General features: G+C 32.7%; 2 protein-coding genes across 6 annotated transcripts in view; both read right to left on the bottom strand.

The window, feature by feature from the left end:
- The window catches only part of LOC145256535 (uncharacterized), a 43662-nt gene that overhangs the window by 20330 nt on the left and 8791 nt on the right, over positions 1-14541 (bottom strand). Inside the window, exon 1 of one of the 2 annotated variants that reach the window (XM_080115562.1) lies at positions 1211-1502. The exons of the other annotated variant lie outside the window; for it this stretch is intronic. Coding sequence (XP_079971688.1) covers positions 1211-1328 — 118 coding nt within the window. The 5' untranslated portion in view covers positions 1329-1502. Of the gene's footprint in view, positions 1-1210; positions 1503-14541 lie in introns of those variants that run through there. 2 annotated transcript variants of the gene reach the window in all.
- The window catches only part of LOC145256536 (uncharacterized), a 106175-nt gene continuing 97807 nt past the window's right edge, over positions 6174-14541 (bottom strand). For 3 of the 4 annotated variants that reach the window (XM_080115568.1, XM_080115566.1, XM_080115565.1), the window contains exon 6: positions 6174-6541. Coding sequence is in view for 1 of the 4 variants with exons in the window: in XM_080115571.1 (XP_079971697.1) it covers positions 6500-6541 (42 nt within the window). In the remaining 3 variants the exon portion in view is untranslated. The remainder of the gene's footprint in view (positions 6542-14541) is intronic. The other variant, XM_080115571.1, reaches the window with a different exon arrangement.

Here is a 14541-nt window from a genome sequence, read left to right on the forward strand (position 1 = left end):
TGCCAAGAGGTCAAAGTAAAAAAGACTTGACTTTTGCGGTGTCTTGCAAACTAGTCAGCCAAATTTTGGTCTGAACATTTGAAATTTGAACATAACGCGTGTTCAGACATGTGGCAAGCATTTTAATAAGTTCTGGGGCGAAAATTTGGCTGCCAAAAGTCAATGTTGAAAGAGTTCGCCTTTGGAGATTCTACCAAACTCTTCCGCCAATTTTTTGCTGTAAAGACGTGAAGTTTTAGATGTAGGCAACTTGGACATAGGTAAAACTTTTTCTTTGGATTTGAGAAAAAAATAATAAATATTAAGGGATCAAAATTGGGGTCAAAGTTTTAAAAAATTGACCTCTGCGGTCCCTATGAAATTACACAGAGAAGAAACACCCGTCTAGCTGAATCCAATGTGAAAAATTTTCCCGACTCTTTATCTGTGCCTAAATCAAAACGTAGATTCCATGAACAAAGCTTCTTTCTTAGAACTGCACGCCTGTGGAACTCTGTTCCGTCTGCCTGCTTCTCACCTGACTACAACCTGGATGTCTTCAAGTTCAACGTTAACAAATTCCGAATGAACCGCCCCCTTAAGTAAACATTTCATTAAATCTCCACACTAACGTACTGTACTTGGAATAACCTTTATCCTTGAGTTGCTTCCGGGTTTTGATAAGTGGTGACCTCTGTGCAAAAAAAATGTTTTGGTCTAAACATTTGACGTCTTATTCACACGTAGGACAAGTTATGAAAATAGGGCCCGAGAAAAGGCGGGATGACCTGCTAGTATGTATATATAGTCATCCACATACCATACTGTTTTTCTGTTTCACAGCTTGCCAGTGCGGCTAGGCAGGTAACTACCTCAAGTCAGGATTGAAACCCGATTGCCTGTACGACAGTCAAGTCTCCTAACAATTACGCTAATCGGCGACTGCTGTGCGAGTCGTGCATTATAGATCTTTTGACATCGCCCGAAATACCTAAGCTCGATTTGTTTAAACAAAGAACATAGCTTTATATATATATATATATATATATATATATATATATATTTACCTCTGTACACACAAGTATATATCTATACATATATATATATATACTTGTGTGTAAGTATATATATATATATATATATTTATATATATATATATACTTGTGTGTACAGAGGGAAAGAGTGAAGGAGATTGAAAGGAAGAGAAATTGTACAAGTTTTGTTTACTTACCAATTTCACTATCGCAATATTCTTTCTGTAAATGTATTCTTGGGCAGTTTCTATTCAAAACACCAATTATGAATGTATCAAGCAATAGTAATCGCAAAACGTTGTCAGTAAAAATCATGTTGTCAATTTATCTTTTCTCTTTAGTAGACGATTGTTATTATTCGAAAAAATAAGGAAATAAACTGAAGACAGTTTTCTGGTTTCTCCTTTTTAATTCCCTAGTTTGTGTAAGATGAAAGAAAGATGTCCCCCTTTTTTAATAAAGCTAAATTTTCATTGGGTATTTAATTATATGAATCGTTTTATTTTATAAATGTCACGATTTTGACTTGATGTATCGATTAATATAAATGATTAATATATAGATAGATTCAATGTTGATTGATGGAATTGTTACATTACGCAATCATTTTGAATGTCAATGAACAAAAAAAAACATCTGCTCCTACAGCTAAAAATTCGATTTTGTTTAAAAGATTTATAATAGATTAGAAATTTATGTGCGGATTTTTACCCATTTTATTCTGCTAATTATTCCTATTTCCTCCTCTCTAGAAAGTGAGTTTTGTTTAATTGTTGGATAGAGCTCTACCCAAAAAAGAAATTACGCGCTTGAATCGCCATTTTCTTCCTGTCTCACATTTGTTTCGTTACACTTTCAACAGAAATTTTTGAAGGAACGTGAAAACTTTATATTCTTCAAAAATAAATATGTATAAAACTGAAAAAATTAATTAAAGTTACAAGAACAATGAATTTGTCAACAAATCACCGTTCTTGTGCATGACATCCTAGGCTCTTTATATAAAAAAAAAACTGTTATGTTTTTCTTTCTGATATTTTTTTCTATTTCTTATTTAAAAAAAACGTTGATGTTTATATATTTATTTGCGGACTGTAATCCTCATTTTTATAGATCTTTTCGACGAACTATTCCTAAGCAGTCAGCAAATAAATATACAAATTACTTATCTCAAATAATTAAAAATATGTTTAACGATTCTGTAAAATTATATATATATATATATATATATATATATATTACGAAAAAATATATGTAAATTAGTAACTGGCGCGAAAAAAAAAGGAAAAAAGGAGAAAATTGCAGAGCAGCGAAGTGCCCGTCGAGGAAAATAGACGTGTTAAGTCGATGGCAAGAATGGGCCGGCTATGACCCACTTGTCGAGACAGAAGATTAACGTGTAATAAAACTTTTGTTAACAAATGCCAATCTTGATATTCATTACTTAATTCCTGTTGTTTCTATGTAAAAACAACGTCATATATATTTATTTATAAAAAAATCGACATGAAGAATAAAAACAATAAAAACGTTACCGCGAAAAAATGGAGTCACATAATATAAAGAAGTACTTAAAATTTGGAAAACAGAAAAGGATAGTAAGTGAGCGTATTAGTTTATTCCTTTTTTTTCTTGTGTTCTTATTTTCGAATTAATTCCTGTTCAGTACATTCATATTTCTTTGTTTTGTGGGGCAGTTGTTGTAAATGATCGTTCAGTTAGTATCCAGTTTTATTGTTATGAATTAGTTTTAAAATTTGACAACAACTTGTTGGAGGTTTTCCAAGACTTTTAAATTTTACTGCGTGAAAAATAAATAATGAACTAAAAAATAAGGATGAGTATGTCTTTATTTTATAGAGTAGTAATATTATTCTACACCCCCGATTCATTATTAATTGCCTATAAACGCTGTCATTGTTTAAAATGATTATTAAATATGAAGATATTGTATTTTCTTTTACATTTTCTAAATGAGAAACTGAAAAAAGACCCTCTCATTTCTCACACGGGAAACTTATAAATAATTTTGGTTTTATTTGCAATGTTTTTCACGGGGTCTGGTGCTTTGGTTTTTCGGTATTTAACTACGTGTTTTTAATTAAGTACGGAACCCGGAAATATTAAAATGTTAAGGAGACTATTTTTGTATATAAGAAAAGAGGCGCACTTTTGTTCAAAATACCGTAGGTTTACACCAACATATGGCACACAAAAATTTGTTATGTTTATCTTGCATTACTATAGCACTCCATCATAGACAAACTATTCCGTAACATTAAAACTTACATTAATTGCTAGGATCGCCATCTTTAGCATCAGTGTAACCTAAGGAGGAAGAAGCTCAAATTGTATCCCCTATTCGATAAGAGCTTTAACGACCCCATTTTACACCGCGTGCATTTATACTTTTTTCAACTTTCTACTTCCTCATTAACTGAATAGTGAATTCATACACATCGCATACTTTTAACGTTTTACTCGTACACACATAATGATTTCTCCCTCTTTCCATCCCTCAAAATCGGGAATTTCGGAATGAAAGAAACATCATTCAGAAATGATCACGCCAAATATATATATATATATATATATATATATATATATATATATATATATATATATAATGTGGCAGTGTAGTTTACGTATTTTTTCTGTTTATATACTCAGTGCTTCACAAACTTTAAATCACGCTATTATAGTTCAAATGTGGTTAATTACATTAAATAAACCTTTTGATTTGCAAGGATACCGCACAGTATTTCGTTTTTAAAAGAATATTACTAGGGAGGTCCACGAATTGAACAAATAAAAAAAAATGTTACATATAAAGATTCTTTCAAACTCCGACCAATCTCTTAGAATTAACCATTTTATAGGTTTTCCAGGGTACTGAAAACAAAAATCATGTTTGAAATTCCGTAAAACAAGAAGAAATCTTAACTTCAAAAAAGATTTGGGGGGACTGAAAAGGAAAATAAAGTTTAAAATTCTGACAAACAGTAGTTTCAAAAATATTTTGAAAATATTAGTTTTAAAAAAGTAGAGGATCATTTATATATATTAATTAAACGTTATAGCCACATTTGTGACGTGACAGTCCAAGGAGAGACTGGGCTCCCCCGTGGGGATCGATACTAACGAAATGCTGGAGAAGCCGAACAGATATGATCTTCTTATTCGCTAATTATCGTTTGTTTCCCCGGGCGACGACAAGAGACCTTGCTGAGAGAAAGATTGGATTTGTAAATTGCATTGTTGAGAAGAATTTCGTTTCGATGCCAAGGAATGATGACTCAAGGGTAACGGAGAGATGTTTATCCTCTGAGTACAATTACCATGAACCGAGGTAACTCCCTTCATCTCACTATATTAAAGGATACCAGCGTCGAAACGGCCAGAATAGAGCTGAGTCAAGCATATTCGAAAAGGCGCCACACTCCCTCTCTTCCCGCATTATTCCTCCACTACACTGAGAGAAAAATTAATCTATTTGGGATTCAAGATGCACATTGAACTTCGAACAACTGTATATAACTATATATATATATATATATATATATATATATATATATATATATATATATCATTAATTTATCCGTAAAATAGAAAAATGAGTTCGTATTTCTTTTGTGCGCATGAGATTGATACCCTTCCAGCACGACAGATCGACGAAGCAGCGGCATATCCACCCGATCGTGAAATTAAGACAAACCAAATCGATTGACGTGTCCTGTCATTCTGAGATAGCTTGCGAAGGACGAAGTACGGGTCACATTTGGTTTGTGACCGAGGATTGAGTTTATGTGAAAAAGGGACCCCTGGGAAGGGATCGCTTTACGGTTTCACATTTTTTTTGGAGGTGATGGTTGTTGTCAGCGTACAATGAACACAATTTCACATAAACTTCGCATCCCCTCTTTTTGGGGGGAGGGGGTGATAGCAGGCATTAATACTCAAGTTGATGTGCAACAACCCCAAACACAAACTGTTGTTGCTCATTTTACGTTGAATTGCGTTTAGTTTACGTTGCCCCCCAATTAATGTAGCTCATTTCACGTTATATTATTATAGAAAAGTAATTCCCCACTTTTTAGAAAGAAACATTTATTCAGATATTGGAATCTACTCGTATGCTTCATTTTTTAAGTTATTTTCGTCTTCAGCACCCCCAAAACCCTTTAAAAGTGGTAATTTTAAAAGAACTTTTCGAGAGTGGAAAGATTTTTCGTATTAACAAAAAAGGAATAATGCAAGATGAAGTTTTACAATGAATAAATGTACATCATTTCATAGTTTATAATTAAAAGCATTGAACAATACAAACTACAATTTTGGGTAATTATTTTTACATTGGGGAGGGTGAGGATCATTTGTAAATATTCTACAACCTTACGATTGAATATAAAATTGCATGAAAGTTGAATTTAACCTGATAAAACTAATTACAAATAGCGCGGTACCATAAATGCATAAACATCAAATTTGAAAGTAGATATTGATCTAGGATGCATATGATGGCAGAGCAATTTTTAAATTGTTTTTCAATTTAAATTCATGATTTATAATATTTTTATTACACTGTAAAATTGAAGTACAGATTAGTTACTAAACACCCTCCCCATGTAAAGAATGGTTTTCAGAATAATAACATTATTATTTGCTTTTCGCATGATAACATTTTCAAAAAATATAGAAAAACATTATTATCTCCTTTTAGCTACCAGATTATGATTGTGTAAAATATTAATTCTTATTTACTCTTTCAACAGATTTAAAAAGTTGACAAGAACACAAGGGAAATTGTCTCTCTATGTGTCTACATTTTTCTGCCAAACGGAGTACTGAGATCTAGGAAAATCTTTTACTTTTAAATTCGGATGTCAAGGGGGTAAAGTTCAACGCTTTTACCTCGGAAAACTCTTATAATATCCTCTGCTCATTTTGGGTCTAAATACTTGAAATTTTAGATGTAGGTTGCCTGCGCATGAGTCAAACATTTTAATACATATATACATATGCACCAAAAGTTATGACCAGTAAATGCGGCCTAAGCAAAGCTGGGATGAACTGCTAGTATATATATATATATATATATATATATATATATATATATATATATATATATATATGAGAAACAGAAAGAAGAAAAGCTGATTATACGTTTTCACGTGAGTTTATTTTACATTAAATTAGTTATAACCTTGTTCCAAGTTTAAAGATGATAATGTAACGTAAACATTTCATTTGATCATATTCATGAAATGAAATACGGATTTGCTTGACGATATTGGTACAACAGAGCACCGATTGCTATAAAAGATTTCCAATTTTCCACGTCAAGTTCTCATCAAAATGTCCTGGCAACATTTAAAAGAAGATTAACGTATTATTGTAGTAACATCCAGCTAAGCCATGTATGGAACTGTTCACATATTGTATGTAAATGTACATTTGCCATCCACCCGAACCATATAAGCATATTCCTATACGCAACGCATATTCCGATAATCGGTACCGATTTCGTCCTGAAAAATCAAAGAAATAAATATTATACATACTAATGTATATGCATATATATATATATATATATATATATATATATATATATATATATCTTGTTGAGCCAAAATAAAAACAGCATACCCACGTATGTAGTAACGAACTTAAAAAAAAAATTGTCATGCAACTCAATAAGGACTATCCACTTTCCTTACTACATACATGCTAGTTTTATTTTTGTGTCTTAAATTTCCAACACACACCCTTTTTATATTGATTAGGAGACTATATTTAATCTTTTTTTGTCAATTATTGTCAATACACATAAAATGAATATCGTTTCCGAAACGATCGTACACTCAATTTGATTTTCCTTGTTTCTCCTTTGGAAACTGATGCATAATTCACAGTTGTACATCTTTATACTCAATATTAATATTGCTCTAAAATAAATATCCTTATTTAGCTCATTATATATCTACAGTACTATGAGCACTGTCCTTTTAAAGGATTAATACATTAGAATAACCTTTGCTCTTTTACGCTCCATGTCTATTTCCCTCTTATATATATATATATATATATATATATATATATATATATATATATATATATATATATATATATACAAGAATGGTTATAGAGAAAATAAATTTTAACATTGTTCGTTTGCCTTACGTTCGTTTTTGGGGGTTTTTCTCGAATATTTAAAATGTTTTAACATTTTTTTATAATATTTAAAAAGGGTTATTACATCGCTTATTCGTTTGCTTTTGATTTACCCCCTTCGCCCGAGCACCGACACCTCTAAACACCCGGGCAACGCCGGGTACCACCGCTAGTTTATAATGTAAATCTCACTTGTCTGTTTAAATTATGTATGTTTTTCCACCTCTGCAGTACGTGTTCGAGCGTGCCTGCCTACTACAACTTTTTATTTCTATTTTTAACCTCTCTATCCACCCGTGCTGTCTACTGTTGTTTTTTATCCCCCCCCATCCGCTTGTATCACTTTTTTCACATTTCTCTCCCTGGGCTGCATACTGTTGATTTGATTTCCGCCTCCCCACATTTACACACTCGGGCAATGCCGGAGATCCCGCTAGTACTTAAATAAAATATAAAACGTCAGCATTACTTGATCAAAATATGGGATTTTTAGACTGTGAAAAATAAACACTCAGAATTATTATATCAGTATATGTAATTTTTAGAATGGGACAAATATGTCATAATATTAATCAGAAATCTGATTACTTATTTTCGCAAATCACGTAAACGATTACTATTCTTACATCATACAATGAAAATATACTCACTTTGAATATAGTTAAAATTCGCATCTTGTATGGGCCTGTTACACTTACTGTTGTGGGACGTTCCGCAGTGAACACTGCAAAATTATTATTGATATTAGTGTATTGGATGCTATATGTTAATATGTTCGTGGAATAAATGTAATTGGCGGAGATTTTTCTAGTTTTTTGTGTTATTTTGTGTTGATTTGTCTATCAAATATTTGGAAGGTATGAACTACTCGCTCCTCTCAAAATCTGGCAGATGAAAATCATAAACTATACAAGAAGATATCGAATGTTCGCGTAATAAATTGAGGAAAAGAAAGATGCCGAAATATCTGCAACCTATTTTGGACCCGAGTCCTGGTTCACACTGAACCTCGACATACATGTATGCTTCGTATATTAAACATGCTGTAAACAATTATTGAAATACATGTTTTGCTGAAGCGCATACGTTTAAGCAAAACACAATTCAAACTGAAATATAAAATACTAACGGAAATTCAAGAAAATAAATCATTACTGACTCCCGAATATATAAGACAAAATGTAGCCTGACAGACCGACAAAAATATTATCAAATAGAACGACCAATGAAAAAGTATTCACACTGAAGCGCGACAGACTAACGAAAATATTTTCCAATTGAAGATTGACAGACCAATGAAACTGATATTTACAATAAAGCCGGAGAGATAAACCTATGATAGGTATCACACTGATACGTTACAGACTAACGGTAATAGTATTAACACTCGTGCCTTACAGACTAGTAAAAATGGTATCTACACTTACTTAATGGAGATAGTATTTACACTAACATTAATGGCATAATATACTCATTGATGCATGACAGACTAATGGAACACATATTAACACTGATGAGTTACAGACCAATAAAAATAGCATTTACACTTAAACATTACAGACTAAGAAACAGATTATTCATACTGATTAGTGACAGACTAATGAAAATAGTATTCACAACCAAGCATGACAGACTAACGAAACTATTCCAACTTTATCGAAACAAACCAAGTAAACTGATATTTACAATAAAGCCGGAGTTTTTTTAGACAAATTCAAACTCGCCTGACAAGCAAATGATATTTCTAGTGAAATATGAAAGACTAGCAGAAGCTTGACAGACCGAAATAGATAGATATATGGATGATTGGTGTTAAGTTTACTTACCAAATTCATTGTTACAGTATTCTGTCTGTAGATGGTAGTTATGACAGTTCTTATATACAAGTCCGATAAGTAATGTTTCAAGAATCAGATTTGTAAGAATATGTCAGTAAACGTTGCGTAGACCATATGTTTCCGCTTGAAATCAACGGAATAATACTATTTTGTAGTATAAGAAAATAACAGATCAAACACAAACACTGAACTTGGAGAGTTATTTTGTGCTTACTTTCAAAACGCCACATTTTTTTGGTTTAAATATGCAACGCTTTAGTAAGTTGAGCTGCAAAGAAAACAATTTAATCATTCCCGATTACGCAGACAGAGAATGAAGCGATGGTGAAGTTGTGGTCGATCCTCAGATTTAAATGAAATAGAATATTATATAGAAAGTAAATGGAAAAGTCAATAGTTGACTTGAATAAATTATTTAAATGTATGCATTTCACAATTCTTACTTGACGTTTAAGTCCATTATCGATTATTTCGACGAATCGGATAGTTTTATAACATTAAATAGCTTAAATAAATTTTTAAAAATATAATTAGATTAATTCATTAATATTATTAATGTCTTTATGTCAGGGGAAATTTAATTGAAACTGTTAAGGAGTGACATAATAACGACACTAAAATGTAAAAGTAAAATATTTTGGCCTGACAGGCCAACATTATTAAGAAAAATAAAACCGACATTAAATTAATTTACTTCAGTTTATTAATACTTGAATAACTTAGGAGAGAAGATAAAAACCGAGCAGAATGCATTATATTTGTCTAAAAAAAAATAATAATCCAAGACCACATAACTACAACAACCACAATGATGACGGAGGGTTAGTGATAAACGACTTAGGTGTGCTAAGTTCGAATCGTCCATTCCACAGAGAAACTCTCATTTAGAGATGTTATCAACCGTTTCGTAGTCTCTCTCATAAATACCAGATCTATTTCTAGAGAAAAATTAAAAGAAACTTGTTCGAGTTATTTTATTAATCTTGGCCAGATATGCGGATTATGCTTAGAGTGTTTCGATTATATGGGTAAATGCGAGGAAAATCTGATCTGATTGTAGAATTTGCTTCTGGTCCGAGCAGACCTCCTCTGTTAAATGGGACATCGAGACTGCAAAAAAAAAAGTAGACTACAATACGATGAAGGAAACGGACGTATCTCGGGATGACAGTATGTTATTACACGAAAAATACTTGTTGTTAAAATTTAGCGCTGTGTAAAGACTTTAAAACAAGTAGGAACATGGACATTCTGTTACTATTGAATAAAAAGAAAGAAAAACGAGATAAAACAATAAAGGCAGTTCAAAACGGAAAACTGTTCGATGGACAATCGAATTTAAAAAGGAACAGATAATGAAATTTTAAACGTGTGTCAACGATTGCAAAGGAATATGAAATGGCAATTAAAGTTTACAGACAAAAATGGAGTTCGAAACTGTGGAACCAATAAATTACATTTCAGTTGATTAAAAGGGGAAATATCGTTTCGGTTGTCGAACATTTTGGTGTTCGAACAAATATCTGGAACAAATTTTTGATCAGCGAGCCAGATGGTCAAAGCAATGTATTGAAGACAATGCTCGTTGAGATTCTAGTGCCATAGCTGCAGTCAATCTGTATTTTAAATTGGTACCTTTACCCGTAACATTCTATTTAAGATTGTTTCCGTATCAGCCGTCCTACAGTTGAATTTATACTTCCGCACATCGTCTCAGTAGATCCCGTTAATACCATATCAATACGTGAGGAAAAAGCACCGCATCAAATCATTTTCATGCGTTCAAAACAACGACGAAAATCTAATCGCAACCGCTTTGTTGCTTAACGACAAATACAGCAACCACAAAATGTAATAGCATTCAATTTCAGTCATTGGTGTTTCTGTTAGATTATACGAATTTTATTTCACAGATTTTCTTTCCATATATAATAAAATGACTGCAGAAATTGCCCTCTGCGTAAAAATATCGTAGGTTTTCAACAACAGATGCCATATACAAATTTGATACATGTAGTCACTAGTTTATGTACATTTTGAACACCATTTAACACGAATTAAGTCGTGGTATTAAAGTGCTATATTGCATCCTATGAGAAACAGCATCGCTATTGCAAAATCTTTAAAGAAAAGAGCCCATACTTCTTTTTTTATAAATATTTAGTCCTGAAACTACCACCAGTTATAAACGGAACTAATTCTCCAATTTCCACAGATTATGTTATTACACAACTCGTAACTGGCATAATCTTTCCATTTTCCAATGCATAAACAATAATGGATTTCTCGCCAAATTTGGTCCATTATCACTTTTCTTTTTACAAAGGAATCACCACTTATCAATGTGCGGAGGTCACTCGAGGATAAGAGCTAATGAGTGTCGGAGTAATCGTTAGTAGTGTAAATTTGGTAAATTGGATTGCTTAAGGTGATGGTTCATCAAGAACTTGTTCATGTTTGACTTGAACAAAACCACATTGTTGTCAGTTGGAAAGCAGGAAAACAGAACAGATTTCAACAGGCGTGCAGTTCTAAAAAAGACGTTTTGTTCATGGAATCTGCATTTATGTTTATGCACATAGTAAGTTTACGGAAATTATTCATAGTGGTTTCATCTAGAGTGTTTTTCGTGAAAGTCAGACCGCGGGATTGGAGGTCAGATGAGAACTTGCCATGTAAATAACGATAATGCAGGACAGGCTCGCGACATCTCTTCTGTGATAAAGAGGTAACAGAAAAGAGAAAATGACATCCTACACTAAGCTACGAAGGCATGATAAGCTGCTTCTAGCAGTTCCCGCCGAGATGTTTAAACAGTAGTCAATCCTTGGATGTGTTTGTTTCTTATGCATAAAGAGAATTGCGTCAGCAGTGAGATATCTACGGGGGCGGTAGCACAATCCCAAGATTTTTCCAGCAGGCTTGGTAACGGATTTGATGCACGTCTTTCATGTCAGATAAGTAGTAAAGTCAGAACTAAAAGCTTGAAATACATGGAGTCTCATCAAGAGCAGAGCCATTCATTTCAATTGGTGCAAGACGAGGATCAGAGCGTTAAAGATGAAAAGATAGAAGCTTGGTTTTAGATGTATTAAAATTAACTAAGATCAGAACAGAGAGAATTTGAAATTGGTCATTTAGGCCATAAAATATTTCCACAGATTGTAGTGTGGCTAGAATAAGTATCTACGAATTATCTAAGTATGATAAGGAGATCATTTATGTAGATCAGGAAGAGAGTAAGGCTAATGATTGATCCCTGAAAGACTTCGACATTAATATTGCGAGCTTCTGATTTCTGCCCATCAACTACTTCTCTTGTGAAGCTATGAGAGAAAAAGTTGCTTTACAGGAATCTAGTTTTTTTTTTCATTTGCTTGGTTACATCACGCAAGGATATTTGCATGTCACATAGCGTGTTTTCAGACACAGGTGGAAATACAAGGTGTCCGACACTGATCGCATAGGGTAGAATTTGCTACAAGGTTTTTGCCAAAGAGTTTGTTTTTTTTCCGGTCCTGACGAGATTACACCAGGTCCATTGATGATGGTTGGGATAGGGCAAACAATCTTATATAGGAACCTGTTTCTTATTGGCCAAAATTGAAACCAAGCCGTTGTTCAGATACTTTGAACTTACTTGACTGAGAATACAACTCTCTCGTATTCTTTATTACTCTTTTCCAGTAGTTGTTGGCAGTACTGAAGGCGGCTTTAGTCTCATTACATCTATTACGTTGGAAGCAATGAACATAACGATCGCTGTGATCAATAGCAGCAGTATATTCTGAAGAGAACCACGGCTGGATTTTAGGCTTTTACTGGAATTTTTGGACGGTACATATAATGTTCTTACAGGCACCAGTGTCTGTTATTATACTGGGCTTGCATTGGCTCCCACTAATAACCGTATTTTAATTGATGTCTTACTTCCATCGGGGAACGCCATTATACGGGTCCCGCTAGTTAAACATATTTTCAAACATATCCATCATTTATTAATTACATTATTTTAATTAAACTATTCAAAGACAACATAAGTTAGAGGTCAAGCAATGAATTAAACATCAAAATTGAACAAGACGTAAACAATACGATGAAATGTTATTCAATCAAAATATGATTAATATCGATTACATATTAAACACGTGTTTTGATCATTCTGACTACAATGTCGAATACAAAACTAAAGTGACTCAAAATATATTGAAATGGATTTTATTTACAACTAATATTATCAGATGCTTTTATATATATATATATATATATATATATATATATATATATATATATTTATATATATATACCCATTACTCTTATCTAAACTATAAGCTACTCAATGATGAGGGTTAATAAGATTGTTAGTTTGGAAACGATAAGTTTAATGGTCAGTATTATTTTATTATAACGTTGGACATAAAAAACGGCATGTTCTACTCAGGTGAGAAGCAGACCCGCAGTAATGTATTCCACACTTTGTTCCTGATAATATTAGTAGGTTTTAGGTCCACAGAAAAATGAAAAAGAGTCTTGGTTGATGCTTGACAAGTCTTTGTTTTTAATCAGTTGAGAGGGGAAAGCATATTAGCCCCCCCTCCGAGAAGTTTGTAACTGGTACTTATAACGGACAAATAAACTTCCAGTTTTCATGCATAGATAATCGGAAATTGAAAGTTAACAATTTTGTTTACTGAACAAACCTTAATATTCATCATTTAATGAAATTTAAATGTCAAGTAAGAATATTCAAATCGATTGATGTAATAAATGATTGTCATTCACCGTTTAAATATTTTATACGATGATGAGGTTCGACTTCTTTATCCTCTGCTTGTCCAAGTTTGTGACAATTATAGACGGTTTTACTCACACAGCCGATGTATATAAAATCCTCTAAAATGAAGGTGTTTATACTAGTAGAAAGAGAAGTAAACTCTCCAAGTTCAGAGATTGCTGTTGCAAAGAAATATATATTATTCACCTTTTTTCTTTATAAACCATATTATTTTTCGTAGTAATAGCAATAAACTTATTTATTAAGAGAGAAAACATATGTTGACAACACAATGTTCACTGATGTCTTTTGGCGATTCGTGATTCTAGAACTATTCCTAATGGAAGCTGATCTGTTAAGCATTAGTTGGTCTGTCGAAGTTCACGTACAATAACAGTTGATTGACAGGTTAGGGTTAGTGTAAGGCGCATTCTATTTCATATACGTCCAAGGGCATGCATCAGAAGTCCTTTAGGTTTCTCTCCGATTCTATTATAAATACAATCCACGTAGGTCTCTCATGCTTCAGTCTATTTAATTTGGTCTGTCATGACAAAATTTAATAATATTTTACAAACAAAGCGAAATTCTACAAAAAACTGGGAGTCTACATTCACAAGCGCTACCTCACAAACACATTCCCTTATATTTTTTAAATATTATTAATTACTTTTGCAGCATTGCCGGCCAACGCCCAGGCGAAGTGAGTACCCAAGGACCCTATAAGATGAAAATTATAACTGTA

Source organism: Euprymna scolopes, chromosome 32, assembly GCF_053919585.1.
Source record: "Euprymna scolopes isolate OS-2025 chromosome 32, ASM5391958v1, whole genome shotgun sequence".
Lineage (NCBI taxonomy): Eukaryota > Metazoa > Mollusca > Cephalopoda > Sepiida > Sepiolidae > Euprymna > Euprymna scolopes.